This window comes from Primulina eburnea, chromosome 7, assembly GCF_022965805.1.
Source record: "Primulina eburnea isolate SZY01 chromosome 7, ASM2296580v1, whole genome shotgun sequence".
In the NCBI taxonomy this organism is placed as follows: Eukaryota; Viridiplantae; Streptophyta; class Magnoliopsida; order Lamiales; family Gesneriaceae; genus Primulina; species Primulina eburnea.
In genome coordinates, this window is record NC_133107.1 from 36,502,556 (window position 1) to 36,519,948 (window position 17,393).

General features: G+C 38.1%; 2 protein-coding genes across 2 annotated transcripts; one reads left to right on the forward strand and one right to left on the reverse strand.

Annotated features, from left to right (window-relative positions):
* Positions 1–254: 254 nt before the first annotated feature.
* On the reverse strand, positions 255–4,104 carry LOC140837490 (protein GET1-like). Its single transcript, XM_073203660.1, has 7 exons — positions 3,907–4,104; positions 3,673–3,752; positions 3,019–3,089; positions 1,460–1,530; positions 1,289–1,370; positions 1,001–1,050; positions 255–585 (listed from the first exon to the last, which is right to left on the reverse strand). Exons 1-7 carry the CDS (start codon positions 4,015–4,017, stop codon positions 514–516), a joined length of 537 nt encoding a protein of 178 aa, XP_073059761.1. The 5' UTR covers positions 4,018–4,104; the 3' UTR covers positions 255–513.
* A 10,388-nt stretch (positions 4,105–14,492) lies between these two features.
* Positions 14,493–17,063, forward strand: LOC140837491 (uncharacterized). The gene is made up of 3 exons (XM_073203661.1): positions 14,493–15,588; positions 16,380–16,608; positions 16,718–17,063. The coding sequence occupies exons 1-3, from the start codon at positions 14,693–14,695 to the stop codon at positions 16,880–16,882; spliced, it is 1,290 nt and encodes a 429-aa protein (XP_073059762.1). The 5' UTR covers positions 14,493–14,692; the 3' UTR covers positions 16,883–17,063.
* The last annotated feature ends 330 nt before the right edge of the window (positions 17,064–17,393 follow it).

Consider the following 17,393-nt stretch of genomic DNA (forward strand, 5'->3'; position numbering starts at 1 on the left):
TTTTTTTATAGATGTTTTCCGTTATATATGTTTCTAGCTCAAAAAAAAAAAAATTAATTCTTCATATATTTATTTAGTGGTTGATTTATATTTATTATTTTGCGAGCTAAAATATTTTTTTGCGATTTAAATACTAAAGATGCATTATTTTTAATATAAATAATTTTTATTGTATTTGTTCTTTTCAAATAATAATATTATCATGTGTGTGTGTGTGTGTGTGTGTGTGTGATTTAGTGAATTCACTCAAGCCATATATGAATGTTTCATTTAATAAAATTTGATAACTAAGATCAAACATAATAAATCAAATTTCAAGGCTGAATGCCTAATTTTTTATATTACACCATTAAAAAAAATTCAGATCAAAATTCGATTTTTGTGCACCAAAAAATGAGATGAAAAATTTTTAAAAAAAAAACTAAAAAACATACAACAAAATCACCATTACCTCAGGATAGATGAGAAAATAAAGAGGCTAATCAAAATCTTATTATGTATATTATCTTACGTTTACTTGAGTAGCTTCCTGCATATAAACTTGCTAACCCGAGTGGACAGGATCAACCATGGAATGATTCCAACCTGCAAAACCATTTTACCAACAATCAGAAACCTCCTGTGAAAGAGAGGCATAATGAAAACTCTAGTTTCCTCCACTGTCGATTCAGTGTGTGTAAACGAAGAGCGTTGCAGTATCGTGACCATTGTCACTCTCATGTTCATTAATTTATTTCATATGATGATCAATATCAATAGAATATAGAAACAAGAACAAAGTGTTACGTAGAATGACCCCCTTTTGAGTAATATTGGTCCATTTTACACCCTTTTAATGTTCTTTTAATTATAGAACATAAATCTGAACTTTTTTTAAAGAAACGTGACGAAGCAGCATCAAGCATAAAAAACTTTGGGTTTGCAAATTGCAAATAAGTATTTTAATCATGAATTGATAAAAAAAACTTAAACTCTGGGTTTGAACTATGCTAATTGTTACCATTACACTGTCCTTCAAATTTCCTCCTGCTCTCCAAGATAACACCTTACCTGCAGTAGTGGGACTAAATGTAAAGCTCTTTTGCCCAATAAACAGAAAATCACAGCATTAGCTCAATTTTTCAGGCACTCATACTAACAAGCAGACAGGAGATTTATTGGTCGAGCAAAGACAATGAATTGCGAGAGGAAGCTAATAAATTGGTTCAAGATTGTGATCAAGAATCAAAACTCCAAAATCAACAATAGAACCTCTGAAGAGAGAAAATTATGAAAGGAAAAAAATTACCAAAGGGTTGCACAAGCTGATCAGATATCGTAGCCACCGGCATCCCCCAAAACCATAAAATCAGCAATGCGTACGCAAGGAACTGAGTAAAAACAGCAGAATTCAATTCCAGAATATTTCAACAAATGCAACATTTAGTATTCAAAAAAATTCAAGTGTTATTTGAGTGACCTTTGATGTTTTTAAGAGCTTTTCATAGGATTCGAATGATGATTTTGTATCTTTATTGTGTAGTTCTTGATCTGCATAGTACATCAAAATGCTAGAAGCTTGAGCGTCTAATACAGATGCAGCAAAGCAACATGACATTACATAAAATGACAAGCTGAATAGTGGCATGAAAAGACACGGACCTCAAATGTCTCAATGAAACATGAGAATTGGTAAAAGCATAATGTCAACTTAAAACAATCGACACTCATACGTGGAAATATCACAAAATGAAGTAAAACATAGACAGCAGAAAACCAAAGGATACGTAAGAGTGCAATAACTTGACATTACAGAAGCAAAAAGAGATGAGGGCAAGCAACTTGGGATTCCTTGGATATGGAATCCCTCGAATAAAACATCCAGAGTCTAGGAAAATTGGTCAAATTAAATATCACATTCCCTGAGCAATCAGGCGGCATACCAGTGTGATTCCGGATCCAAATGGAGCCTCTCTTTAAAAAAATAGATCATTCTCATATTGACATTTGTGTTTTCCAATGTTCAATAACCGATTAAGCAAGAAATAAGAGAGGAAACAAAAAGCAATGATGCCCGACTAAGCAAGAAATAAGAGAGGAAACAAAAAGCAATGATGACCGACTATGCAAGAAGTAAGAGAGGAAACAAAAAGAAATGATGCCGGCTATAATAATAAATAAGGGGAATCAACCATTGACTTTATGCAGATCACGTCACAACAGGACCAGCTGAACTTCGCAAATTTCCCTACTAGAAAGCTCAACAACATTTTTTTGATTTGTTGTATAATCAAAACAATGCTCTTCACACAATAATGGCACTAACATTGAGTAAAAGAAGAATTTTATCGCCAATCGGCCCAATCCACACAGGAAAGTACCATCTCCGAACAGCTGAATAGTATGTCGTCGTTCAGAGCTTATACCCAATAATCAATCCATCGAAAGATAAGTGCTTCTAAGGATGTGGGTTATGATCCCAAGTTGTGCATAGTGTTAGCGGGGTTGATGGAATTATGATGAAAATTGAGAGGCTCGTTTTGGCAGAAAACCACATGATCTCGTAGATGGTTTGAGTCTCGTTAAAGAGAATCTCACGATCTTTTAGTACTAAGCTTTCAAGAAAATTCTGCTTAACCATTTATTTTCATGCAATCACTTATAAACAAATTGAATCCTTCTCCTTATCAACGACTAATAGATCAAGATAAATTTCCTTAACTGCTAAAGATAAACTCAAATCCTAACATAAATAGAAGATCACCCCATGTATGGAATGATCATATTATTCAAAAGAAGATAAGATAACAACAAACCATATTTCAAAATAAAAGATGATTGCAGAATGATTCATTCGGCTTGAACTTTCCATCTTGTTGTAGGCCCATGACAATGTGTCTAATTAATACTTGTTTTGTAAAACAAAGATCCAAATTCTGATTCACATCCAACCTATAATGACTAACCAATTGCCACAAGACCTCATTAGCTGATCACCAAAAAAAGAAAAGTAGGACACGATTTTAAAAAATATCCTACTTTTTGCAAGCACTTTTTCCTTGGATGCTGCCATCCTTCTCAGCTTTGCAGATTGTGCAAATGTTGAAGGCCTGAAATTACCAGGTTATATAATTACTAAATTTTATTCCACACACTAAATAAATATGGTAAAATAACATATGATATCCGCTCCTCCAGTTCTCCAAGATGAAGAGAAGCCAAATTGTCAAGCAATATAACACCAAATGCTTAGTGGTTCGTGATGTTTCAGTCTCGATGTTTCTCAAAAAGATAAACACGTCTGTCTAGATAAAGTTCTTCAAACAATCATAAACTAATTTAGCAGACACTATATTGGACAACCAACTGGGCAGTGTAAATCACCTTATGGCATAAATTTGACTATAACACATGAAAAGCATGCGATAAATACTTGTTCAACGCACATCAAAATACATATAAATCAAGTGAGACCTAAATTTCATAAGCTCAAGAATGCCAATACACGGAGATATCAGCTGAGACAAAATGTGGCTAGGCTAGCTAGGTAGCACAATTGATTTTCCAATTTCGGAAAAACTTCGTTTAACAAGCAAAAAATTACATACTGTGATAATGAATTAGCCTTTCAGATCTCAATAAAGCATGAATAACTTGAATTTACAAGAAATAAATAAACAAACAAAAACTCACTGCGATAAGGAATTAGCCTCCTTCAAAAGCTGCTGGATCTCGGCTCGTAATTGAGCATCCACCTCACTCATTGATCCGCTCTACACAATAATACACAGAAAATTGTCAAAAAAAAAAATTTAATTGCGAATTTCGCAATCAAGAAAATAAAATCAAAACCTATCTAATATTTTTCCTATCATAATTGAAATTTGTTTTAAAACGATAATGGAGAATAAAAGAACCAAATATTACCTTTTTCTTATAAGAATCGAGGTATTTTGACGCGAAATGGAAACAGAAGACGAGGATGAAGATCACGGTGGCCGCCGCCGATTTCCCGCGCTCCGAAAGGGTTTCTTCCATAAACGGCAATTTATGGGGCTATGATGGGAAGAAGGCATCTACAATACAAATCTCTCTCTGCTTTCCGCTTTTATTCTTTGTTGTTTTTGGAGATAAATTCAGCATTTATTTAAGGCAAATTTGTAATTTTGATCCATTTCTTTGTCTTCGTAAATTTTTTCATGTCATGTTTGTTTTTAAGATTTTGGTGTTTTTTTAATCTAAAACATCACCATTTGAGACAGTCACACAAAAATGATCATAACCTCCTCGTTACTTATCCAAAAATTACGAATTTACTGTCACATCGAAAATATCGAAGAGTACTACGTTTCGTACGATGAAACCCTTTCCAAAAAAATCGATCCAATTTTCGCAGTAATCAAAATGACAGCAGACACGTTTTGAGATCTAAAAATTTTGAACCAAAAATCATTTCAAACGTTTTTGTTCAAACTTTTTCACAACGTACATAGATTTTCACGCATAATAAACATCAAAACATATAATTTGACGAGATCGATGCAAAAAGTTTAAAATCATAAAATCACCTAATAATTAAATTAGGCTTTTAAAATGCTAAAAACTAAATAAATCATTTAAATTGTCTCAATCCTAACTTAAAATAAAATACCACATTTTAAAATCGCCAGAATCATCGCCGGTCTATTTTCCTCGATCTCGCATCGAATAATCGTCTGAAACATGAAAATCAAGAAAACATTTTAACGTGCATCACATAAACATAAATAATTAAAAATAATGCAAATTTAAATCATGCACAGCTAAAAATCATTTTAATTTAAATAAATAATTTAACAATTTAAATATATACATTAGTTTTACATATATTGATTTTGAGCTCTACACCTCTTCTTGTGAGATGATGTGTACATCTCATCATGACCGGGGGATGTGGGGATTAGGCGGTGAATCTCACCTGCCTTAGAATTATGTGGCCCTTGTTCCATTTCCTTGGACGATTGCTCCCTTGACTTATTACACTTGCAGATTTTGTAGTTCGGTTCAATACTGCCTTCACATAAGCCAAGATACCTTAGGCCATAAGCTTTGAAGCTTCTTTCATGTCAATTGCATTATTTTCTCCTTTACTCGATTGTTACTCAGTTGAGGTGTCACGAACATTTCCGCAGGCCAAACACCACAGGATAAGCCGAAAGATTTGATTTACAAGAGATTCACGCACGGCAAATTTAAGTCTAGGGATTAGGATCTTTTTTCAGTAGCTGTTTGATTTATTTTCGATAGGATTTGGTATTTAGGATCGGGTTTGTTATCTTTTCATTTTTAGGATAAGATTTGGTTATCATCTCTAGGAGATTGTGGAGCTAGGACTCTTTTGTATATATATTCATTCAAGGTTGAATAAAAGATCATCACATTTTCTTCCAGTAAACAAAAATTCAGAGATCGCAAGGTTCTCTCTATCGAGCCTTAACTACATTCATACGATAGGTCGACAAGGACGAAAGTCCCACAAGACTAACTGGAATCTGGATTACCAGGTTTCCGCTAGCAAGAGACCCGTTACACGATCTTTATCACGAGAACACGACAAAGTGGTATCAGAGCAGGGTGTAATGGGTGACTCGTCCATCTCGAAACAATTGGATGCATTCATGAAAATGTATATAGAAGACAAGAAAGCACAGGATCTGATTCAGCAAGGGTTTCGAGCACAACTAGAAGAGCTATCCCTTTCCGTAGCAGCTGTTCGAACAGAACCCATGCAAAATAATGATACGGACAGCAACGCGAGGAACTCAACGATGCACGGCGCGGCGGATCAGAGAGGGGAGAAAATTTTTTCGGAGGGCAGCGCTATACACGACTGGACCTCCCTCGATATGATGGGCGGGCCGATCCTCTTGGGTGGCTCACCCACTGTGAATTTCTCTTCCGACATCAGAACACACCGGTTCACGAACGAGTAGGGATCGCAGCATTTCATTTGGAGGGTGATGCGCAATTATGGTTTCTGAAGGTGGAAGAAAACAGCCCCAACATGACGTGGAATGAATTCAAAGAGCAATGCCACTTACGTTTCGGCCCAATCCTACGCTGCACCAGATTGGGAGAACTCTCTAAATTAAGACAAACGAGTTCTGTGGAAGACTATCAAAAGAAAGTTCGAACACTTAATGGCGAGGACGACCAATCTATCTCAAGATCAACTGGTGGAACTTTTTATTAGTGGACTACACGAGGGCATTGCAGCGGAGGTCCTCATCCATCTGCCGCTGGACTTACCAAGGGCAATGCGCCTTGCGCGATTATATGATGTGCGCTCTGGTGCGCGTTCTTCCACCACTACGGCCCCTACACGACGTCCTACTGCCCAACCACCAACGGGTCCATTTATCCGACGACTAAATCGCTCCGAGATGGAGGAACGCAAAGCAAAAGGACTGTGTTATAATTGCGACGAATTATATCTTCTAGGGCACCGCTGTAAGAGGTTATTTTGGATCGAAACAGTAGATGATGCAACACACAATGATGACCAAAACCCTCATGTTGATGAAGAAGAGCCAGCGCTTTCGATTCATGCGTTAACAGGAACACGGGGGGCGCAAACTATGCAAATCAAGGGGTCAATCTCACGCAAATCACTCCTTGTCTTAATTGATTCGGGCAGCACACATTGCTTCCTGGATAAACCATTGGCTCAGAGTCTGGGGCTCTCAATGGAAACCAAATCTACTCTCCGGGTTTTGGTGGCAAATGGGAGACGGATCCCATGTACAGGAGTATGTCATAACATGGTTTTAAGATTGGATGAACATAAATTCTGCATCGATTTCGTTATTATTCCCTTGGGAGGTTTTGGGGCAATTCTAGGGGTCAATTGGCTCCAACTGTTGGGACCCATTCAATGGGATTTCGGCAAAATGAGTATGCAATTTTTGTCACAGGGACAGCAAGTTACTCTTCAGGGAATTGCCAAGGACCAGCCTAGATCAAGTGGCCAGCTCGCCACCATACAAGTGCAGAAGGATTTTGATCATGACCTCCACGGCCTTCTTCTAGGATTTTCAGCAGTCTTTGAAGAACTTTCGGACCTACCCCCCTCCCGTATCTTCAGTCACAAAATCATTCTCGAACACGGGACGAGCCCTATTGCTGTCCGCCCATATCGTTATGCACATTCCCAGAAGGATGAAATAGAGAGGCAATGTACCGAAATGCTTTCCAAGGGATTTATTCGCCACAGTACTTCACCGTTTTCCTCACCAGCCATCCTAGTTCCAAAGGCAGATAAAACTTGGAGGTTTTGTGTGGATTACCGAGCTCTAAACGCTAAGACAATCAAGGACAAGTTTCCTATTCCCATCATCGAGGAACTATTGGACGAGCTATTTGGCGCTTCTTTCTTTACAAAACTCGATTTACGAGCAGGATATCACCAAATTCGCATGGATTCAGGCAACATTCCCTTGACAGCATTCCGAACACATCATGGACACTACGAATTTGTGGTTATGCCATTCGGTCTCACCAATGCGCCAGCTACATTCCAGGCTCTTATGAACTATGTGTTCCAAGCCTATCTACGGAAATTTGTTCTCGTATTTTTTGACGATATTTTGATCTATAGCCCTACATGGGAAAGTCATCTGCATCACTTGCACATAGTCCTCACTACGCTACAGCAACACCAGTTGTTCTTAAAACGCTCCAAATGTTTCTTTGCTCAACCGGAAGTTGCATACTTGGGCCATGTGATCTCACAATCAGGGGCTAAGGTTGATATGTCCAAAATTGAGGCCATCACAGATTGGCCACAGCCAACCTCACCAACAGCTTTACGTGGGTTCCTTGGTTTAACGGGCTATTATCGCCGTTTTGTACGGAATTATGGATTGATTGCTGCCCCGCTAACCGCTCTACTTCGAAAAAATTCCTTCAAGTGGTCCACGGAGTCCACCACGGCATTTGAGAAACTCAAAAACGCCCTCACTACAACACCGGTTCTCACCCTCCCGAATTTTTCCAAAACCTTTGTCGTGGAGTGTGATGCGTCGGACTTGGGTATTGGGGCTGTACTCCAGCAAGACGGATGCCCCATTGCTTTCTTCAGCCATTCATTCGCCCAACACCACAGAAAACTACCAGCTTACGAGAAAGAGCTCATGGGTTTAACACGAGCAATCCGGCATTGGCGCTCGTATTTTTGGGGCCAACCATTTGTTGTTCGAACCGACCACTACAGCCTCAAATACCTGCTAGAACAACGAATTGCAACGCCATCCCAACAACGGTGGCTTTGCAAGTTATTGGGGTTTGATTTCAAAATCGAATACAAGTCGGGAAATTCTAATACCGTAGCAGACGCCTTGTCCCGCCGGGAATCAGCTACGATATGCGCTACTGCTGTCTCCGTACCCTCTTGGGATTTTTTGGATGATATTAAAGCAGAACACGCACACTCGGATGAAATTCAGCAGCTCATTAAAACCCATACAGGCGCTAATCCACAGGCGAATTGGTCTTATGCGGATGGACTGTTGCTGTATAAGGCGCGTATATTTCTTCCCCCGACTTCCCCATTGATCTCTCGGATTATTGGGGCACTGCACAATTCGTACCATGAAGGGTACCAAAAGACTTTCCAGCGAGTGCATCGCGACTTCTATTGGGCAGGAATGCGACCCCAGGTGAAAGAATTCGTGGCCTCTTGCTTGGTTTGCCAACGGAATAAAGTTGAACATCTTCAACCGGCAGGCCTCCTTCAACCCCTACCGATACCTCACCAAGTCTGGGCAGATATCTCGATGGATTTTGTGGAGGGACTACCCTCTTCGCAGGGGAAAAGTGTGATCTTCGTGGTGGTAGACCGTTTCTCAAAGTACGCTCATTTTATTCCACTCGCTCACCCTTATACTGCTGTATCTGTGGCCCGCATATTTTTTGACCATGTGTTTAAACTACATGGCCTGCCCGAGTCCATTGTCAGCGATCGGGATGTCACCTTCACGAGTGCATTTTGGAAAGAGCTGTTTCGCTTACAAGGGACCAAACTTTGTTTCAGTTCTTCTTACCACCCTCAGTCTGATGGACAAACGGAGGCGGTTAATCGAGTTCTGGAGATGTATTTACGTTGTTTTACAAGCGACTACCCGAAGAAATGGGGCGAATGGCTCGCCTGGGCTGAATATTGCTACAATACAAGTTTCCATTCGTAATTGCGTGCCACTCCGTTTGAAGTCATTTATGGGCGGCAGCCGCCTAGCCTCCTATCGTACTGTCAAGGGGTAGCTCGCCTCGAGGCCGTAGAGCAGGCACTGATGTCTCGTGACAGGGTACTCCAAAACGTCAGGGAACGACTACTACATGCCCAAAATTGAATGAAGGTGCAATATGACAACAACCATCGTGAGCTGCAGTTCAATATCAACGATATGGTATTATTAAAACTCCAACCGTATCGCCACTTAAGCCTATCAGCACGAGCCAATCGGAAGTTATCTCCTCGATTCTATGGACCTTTTAAGGTCTTGGAGCGTATTGGGTCAGTGGCCTACAAACTCGAGCTCCCAGGTTCCGCCAAAATGCATCCAGTTTTCCATATATCATTTTTAAAACCATTTCGGGGAGCAGAAACATGCGAATCCACACTTCCGGCCCTGTCCTCGGGAGAGCAACTACCTACTCCTCAAGCCATCCTCGATCAGAGAGTTCACAAGGGCAGAACGGAGTTGTTAATTCATTGGCAAGGGCTATCACCAGCTGAAGCTTCATGGGAAGATGTGGCATTATTCACCGGACGTTTTCCAGCTTTTGTGTTTGCGGACAAACACCAATCTCAGGGGGTGGGTGATGTCACGAACATTTCCGCAGGCCAAACACCACAAGATAAGCCGAAAGATTTGATTTACAAGAGATTCACGCACGGCAAATTTAAGTCTAGGGATTAGGATCTTTTTCAGTAGCTGTTTGATTTATTTTCGATAGGATTTGGTATTTAGGATCGGGTTTGTTATCTTTTCATTTTTAGGATAAGATTTGGTTATCATCTCTAGGAGATTGTGGAGCTAGGACTCTTTTGTATATATATTCATTCAAGGTTGAATAAAAGATCATCACATTTTCTTCCAGTAAACAAAAATTCAGAGATCGCAAGGTTCTCTCTATCGAGCCTTAACTACATTCAGACGATAGGTCGACAAGGACGAAAGTCCCACAAGACTAACTGGAATCTGGATTACCAGGTTTCCGCTAGCAAGAGACCCGTTACACGATCTTTATCACGAGAACACGACATGAGGCCACTACAAAAATAAATGCTTATGGTGACATTCATAAATATCATCATATTCAATATTTAGTGACATTTAAGTTCTAGTGACACCTCCAATAAATGTCCTCTATTCCAATGTCGTCTTAAACTTACTGACATTTTTAATGTCATTATAAGATGTTAATGACAACTTCATACATGTTACTAATTATTCATATAATGACAATTTTAAATGTTTGCTACTCCTTGAAAACATTGTGGTCATGTTGTTGGCCTTCAATATGCTCAATCATATCATGAACAAAAACCTATTCTGCAATCATTTCTTCATTAAACTCCTCTTCAAAGGTTGGTAAAACTTTCTACTCCTATCTATCTTCTCATATTTGTCCCTTCGTTTTGGCAACATTTTTTCGGTCCTAGTGGGCGTGCCACTTTTTGTTTGCTACAAATTTTGTGAATACGGTTGTGTCAGGTGCAAATGCACCAACTTGAGTAAAAACATAAAAAAATCAACTTATAGGAATTCAAACAACATAAAAGAATCAAATTCTAGAGTAAGTTCCAATCTCTCAAGAAAATATCATGTTCAAAACGATGAAAATTGTTTAAAAATCGAAGAAATAAACTCACGTAATGATTATATATTTACAAATTACAAGGAATTCACAAAACATGTAAAATATAATAAAGTTTGCTGAAAATTAGATTGAAAATAAATTATAAAGGTAGAATCTTGAATGAAAAATGAAAATTCTTAAACCAGACCAACTAAAATTTGTAGAGTTTGTGTTGGAGAATTGTTGAGTTTGATGTGTTGAGTTCTGTTTCTTTTTCAGTCGATGCTTCCCTTTCACTGATTTTGCGATTCTCCCCACTTCCTTCACATTCACGATCTTCTTCTGCATGGTTGTTGTTTGATTCATTCAAATTATTTTGTATTGATCCGCTACTTTATTCTTTTGGGTTTGGACCCAATTAATTTGGGCCTACCAAAATTTAGCCCAAAAATAAGTGAAAGTTATAGTTAATATCAACATCGCAACTAGGATGTAAACGAACTAAATCGAATCGAATATTGATAAAAATTTAAGGTTCGGATTTAGTTTGAATTAAGTATATTCGAGTTCGAGCTCGATTGTGTTAGAGTAGATGCCCTGCAAGCCAACTGTTGGCTAGGGATTTTATTGACTCAAGTGTAATAAACAATCTTTATTTTAATATAATTATTATTTCATGGTTTGTTATTTCTTTATCTGTATACCCATGTTATCAAACATAGATAAAGACCTTGATTATACTTTAATACAAATGAATCGTAATTCGATGTTGAAACTCTTTTGTAAATACTGTATGATCTAAATTCGTTCCTAGTCGATTCAGCCGCCTAAAACATGGATAAAGGTCGCTTGAGCTCGAGACTAGCATATGTGATGTTGTGTACTGTATTTCTTAGTAAGGGCATAGAGATGTCCAAACATGCAGATGGGTAGTCATATGATGATTATACCGAACAACCCTCCCTCGGACTTTCCAAGTGGTTATCATTCATCGAGAGGATAAGTCCGTGGTTATGATTGTACACCATTAGTCCTTACGACCCGAGACAACACTGAGGCTCTATATGCTAGGGCTGTGCTTTGACTCGTTTACCGGCTCCAGGAGAGTCATTAGGTGGCGAGGTTGGGTACAGTTACGACACATATAGGAGCCAGTGCATTGTAGTCGGGAATTCACTGCTCACCTACGGGTGTGGATATCCTATGTGATCTAATGAAATAATAGTGCATGGAATCTCTGGCCAGAGTACGAGATGTACGTTGGAGAAGGAGTTCACCAAATAGTACACGCGATGCCACTATTATAGTTATCACATAGTTATCGAATTAATATGCAACCCTCGATGAACCAATGGTTGCAGATTCGATCGGGATATATGAGATAAAGGGACCGTACTGTACGCTAATCATAATCGACTGGTTCTTGCAGGCACTATCAGTGATACCTAGGGGATCATGGGGCGATGCTACTCGACGCTCTTACTATGATCCGATTGGTGCAATCAGAAATGAGTTCTGACATTCTTGATCAAGGTGTTGATGAAAAGAATGGGGCTAACTAGGGTAAGCCCGAATAAAAGATTATGTCCTGAATCACAAAGAGTTGTGAACCCACAGCTAGCTGTATCCCTGAACCATTGAGGGTCACACAAGTACTGGATCGTGTGTTCCCGTTGAGAGAATAAATTCAAGAAGTTGAATTTATATTATATAGTAAATTCAAGGAGTTGAATTTATGATAAATTCAAGTAGTTGAATTTATAAAATTTGAGAATTTAATTTATTAAACTCAAATGTTGGGTTTATTAAATATTAAATTTTGGAGGTGATGTAAATTCAAGTAGTTGACTTTATAATTTAAATAATAAATTCAAATGTTGAATTTATAATGTATTTAATTTATTAAGCTCAAAAGTTGAGTTAATTAATTAATAAATTAAATATGATGGATAATATGTTTAATGGGCTTGTAGGGGTACAAGTCCAACATATTAAATAATCAAAGTTTTAATGGACTTTGATTAAATTAATTAAACTAGTTGGACTAGCTCAATTAATTAAATCAAGCCCATTAATGTTAATTATGTAATTAGGGTTTAATTTAATTATATATAACACAAGCAAACAAAAAAACCCTAGCCACCACCACACAATCCTACGTGAGCCTCCACTCAAAAGGAAAAGGAATTCGGCCACTTGTTTTGAGAATAGAAAATATTGAGCCGTCTCTCAATTTCCTCTCATACGAAAAATCTCTTTCACATTCTCTAGTGCAATTTGAAAGAGGAACATATTATCTAGTCGTGGACTTGATAGGAGGATTTCATTGAAGAAAGTTCGTAGGGAATCAACAAGAGCTAATCCGTTTATACCGGATTAGTTGGAGTCCAGTGATTTATTCACCAAAGGTATAATTTTCTAAACATCCTATGAATGTTTTGTTAAATCATATGAGCGCCTAAAGCAAAATTATTTTGTTTTTCAAAATAAAATAAAAAATTTTAAAACTTCCGCTGCGTTTGGGCGTATAGAAAACCAGATCCAACAGATTGAAAGCTCAAAATTTTTAAATTTTTTTGCTCGAGTTCGGCTCGAAAGAAAGTTCGAATTCAAGTTTAACTTGAAATCTTCGAACCTATTTGCGGGATAATCGAATTATTGTTCGGATGTTAAGTTCGACCATGAAGGTTTGAAACGTTCGAAATCTCGAAATGCATATATATATATATATGTATGTGTGTGTGTGTGTGTGTGTGTGTGTGTATAACAATATTATTATATTAGTAAATTATTAAAGCTCACGTGCGGCTTGCAAACTATTGAACAAAATAATTTTGGCTGTAGTTTAGTTCGAAAAAAGTTCGAAACATGTTCGAGTCTCGAGTTCGATAAATTCAAATATGAATTAAATATTTATCGAATCGGGTAGAAAAGTTTGTGAACCGGCTCGATTCGTATACAACACTAATCACAACTCTAATATTTGAAAAGTAGAACGACCAAAATATCTACGTCAATTATTTTCTTAACAAAAACAATTATTGTACTCGAGAATATATATAAATAATTTTAGTAAATCAAATGATATAATTATTTAATATTTAGTTTTAGATATTCAATTTAATCATGTGGCCAAAATATTAAGAAATTTTAGTTATAATTTGTATCGCCTGGTGCTTCACTTCTAGGATTTAGCGAAATGTTACACTTTAATCAATATGCGATTAAAATTTTCAAAAATTTGATTAAATTGAACACTAAATTTTATATATTTCTTTTTAGAGCATGAGTAAATTTTATTTTCAATATCTATGAAAATTATAATTTATATTCATTGTAATCTTCTTATTATTTTCTTTTTTATTCTATTATAGTTTCTTCTTTAAAACAAAAAACAAAATTTCAATTCCATTTAAAGGTTTGCCCGTTTGACGATTTCTAAAATCGAGAAATCTAAATTATATATGTATTGTCACGTGACCGGAATCTAGATCCAACGACCATGCATTCCCGTCAACAGCGGGAACCATACATCGAACAGTCAAGATTCACGTATCGATATGCACCGTTAGATATTCCATCGACGGTCTGAATCAAATCAAGATGTCCCCAAAGGCAGCCTTTTCGTACATATAAATATAGGGCCTATCACAGTAGATCCGCTCCGCTCTGAACTATTCCATAACGACTCTCTCTCTCTTTGAATTCAATTTAAACATATGCCCCACTGCTGCTTATCCTGCGGACCGCCGGAGATGGAGCCCTTGCCGGAGTGTATGAGGCATAGTTTTTCGAGCTATAGGAGGTTGGTGGAGTAGGCGGGGGAGTGGAGAAGATCGAACGATAAGATTGAATTGTAGGGAGGTAGTTGATAATGGAGGGTCAGAAGAGCCAGGCGAAGCTTACAAGGACGAATTCTTCACTCCTCAGGTCGTCTCCGACCATAAGATCATCGATTCAGAGCTTGTCTTCGGTGAGCGAGATCTCTCCTGATCAAGAAATGGAGGATCTCGAGGAACAGAAGCCGCACAGCAAGCCCTGCTCCCCACCAGTTCGACCGGGTCCGAGGTCCGGAACGGGTAGCTTGGCGCCGGTTCTCGCTATCATTATGCTCTCTGCTTACACGCTTTTCGCCTTCTCGTACAGGGATGACATTCCCGCCTCGGAGAATCTACTGCTGGTTCTGGTTTTTGTTGCGATTTTACTGTTTTTCGTGTCGAGAAAAAGGGCGTTTATTCGCCATAATTTTACCATTTTCATGCATTTGTGTGATGAGTATGGTAAAAGAGTTGGCTTTTCTTGTTTTGGCTCCAAAAGCCAGACAAAACCGGTGCAGTGGTTCATTGGAGAGGCGAACTTTGAGGAAACGGAGATGAAGCAGTGCGAAAAAGATAAAATTGTTAGAGAAGGTGTGGAATTTTACAGTAACGGGGATTTCTATGAAGGGGAATCTCACAAGGGGAAGTGCAATGGCAGCGGAGTGTACAATTACTTTGTCAATGGGAGATATGAAGGGGACTGGGTTGATGGGAGATATGATGGATATGGGATTGAGAGCTGGGCCAAGGGGAGCAGATACAGAGGGCAGTACAGGCTTGGATTGAGGCATGGCTATGGAGTTTACAACTTTTACACTGGGGATACTTATGCTGGAGAGTGGTGTAATGGTCAGAGTAATGGAGTTGGACAGCAGACTTGTGCAGATGGGAGCTGTTACATTGGGGAGTTCAAGTGTGGGGTTAAACATGGACTTGGCCGTTACCATTTCAGGTCATGCTTTAAGAAAAAAAATCATTTTCTTAGTTTAATTTTGTGATTTTCGTTAATCTTTTCTTCCTTTTGATGTTTGAAGTTGATTTGTGTCGGACTTGATCTATTCTTGATGTCATACTTGCGCTTGGTGTCTTTTATGGTTCTGTGGACAAAGATTGGCTTTGTTCGTTCGGATGTTTCAATGTTCTTGCTTCGGAAGAGATAAAGATTGATTTTTTTTAAAACTCGGTTATGGTCTTGTCCAAACTGATTGAACTTAGTTCCTGGATTCCATTTATTTACCTGGAGTTCAATTGTCGGAAGAGATAAATATTGATTTTTTTTTTTAACTCAGTTGCGTTCTTGATATTACTAGTTCTTGTAATCTTTGAATGAGAGATGAATGTTAGATATTTTTGTTGATAATAGGGTGTTTGTTAGTTCTATAAAGTATGAACTTGTTGATCTTGTAGCTTGACCTGAAAGTTGTAATTTTGATTCGAACTTCCTAAATACGGCTAATACAAAGTCAACCTTTTCTGTTGAGTCGTTCTACGTTTCTTGGTCACTGATCTAGTGAATGGATGACAGCTTAAGAAACGTGATATCCAATGCACAGTTAAGAATTTAAACATCTTGTCTTTTATTTCAATGAGTTGACTGATTTCGTTTTAAGGGATTTATTATAAAATTGATAATCAATTTTATAAAAGGTGCATAATCCCTTTCACAACCTTTTGATTCTGTCTGGCCTTTGCGTCTGTGTTGAGTGAATTTAACTTATTGCATCTATTTCAATTATCTTACAGAAATGGAGATAGATATGCAGGAGAATATTTTAACGACAAAATTCATGGTTTTGGGGTCTATCACTTCGCCAACGGTCATTGTTATGAAGGGTCATGGCATGAAGGCCGCAAGCAAGGTTATGGCATGTATACCTTCCGAAATAGTGAGACCAAATGTGGTGAATGGGATGGTGGTAATCTAAAGATTCCACTTCACCCTTTAACTGATGTAGTTTTTCGAGCAGTTCAGGTGACTATTCTCGTTAATGCATATGATAATATGATTCATTTGCATCAACCTTAGAGTTTGGAAAAAAAATTTCTCCTACTTTTTTTATTATGTTCTTGTACCTTTGCAGGCTACTAGAAAAACAGCAGAAAACACAATTCACCTCCGATGTGTGGATGAACAAGTGAACAAATCCGTGATTTCTGCAAACAGGGCCGCCACTGCAGCAAGAGTTGCTGCTGTCAAAGCAGTTCAGAATAGGATTGATGGGAAATTTTGCGAAACTAACTTTTAGCATAACTAGCATTGTTGGAAGTGATAATTTTACCAAGTCCCGGTGTGAAATCGGATTAATACAAACACCCCGGTTAAAGCAAAAAATCTTTCCGGAGGTCGAGAGTTTGTTTAGTTAACTCTGTAATTGTACATAAATCCTTTGTAAATCAATGGAAAATCAATTTTTGTCTAAAGCGCTCTTTTTGCATCAGTCCAATTGGTATAATACTGCATGTTGTTTTCCATGCCATTTACCCCATCTTGCCTCTCACGCATCATCAGAGTGGATCTAGCAGATAATGCAGGGTAATGTCCCCCTTCAAACTACCTTTTTTTTGTATGTAATTTCTATAAACCAGTCCCCCGAAATCCAAATTCTTAGATTCTTCCTTCTGGTATTATCTATGTTATAAGCTATAATGCTGCTATACCGAGTGGTTCGGAACACAGCAATGAGCTACGATCTTACATGCATTTGCTACTTATGTACTCGAACCTGAAACAATCGAAATCTGGAGTTGTACAGTATT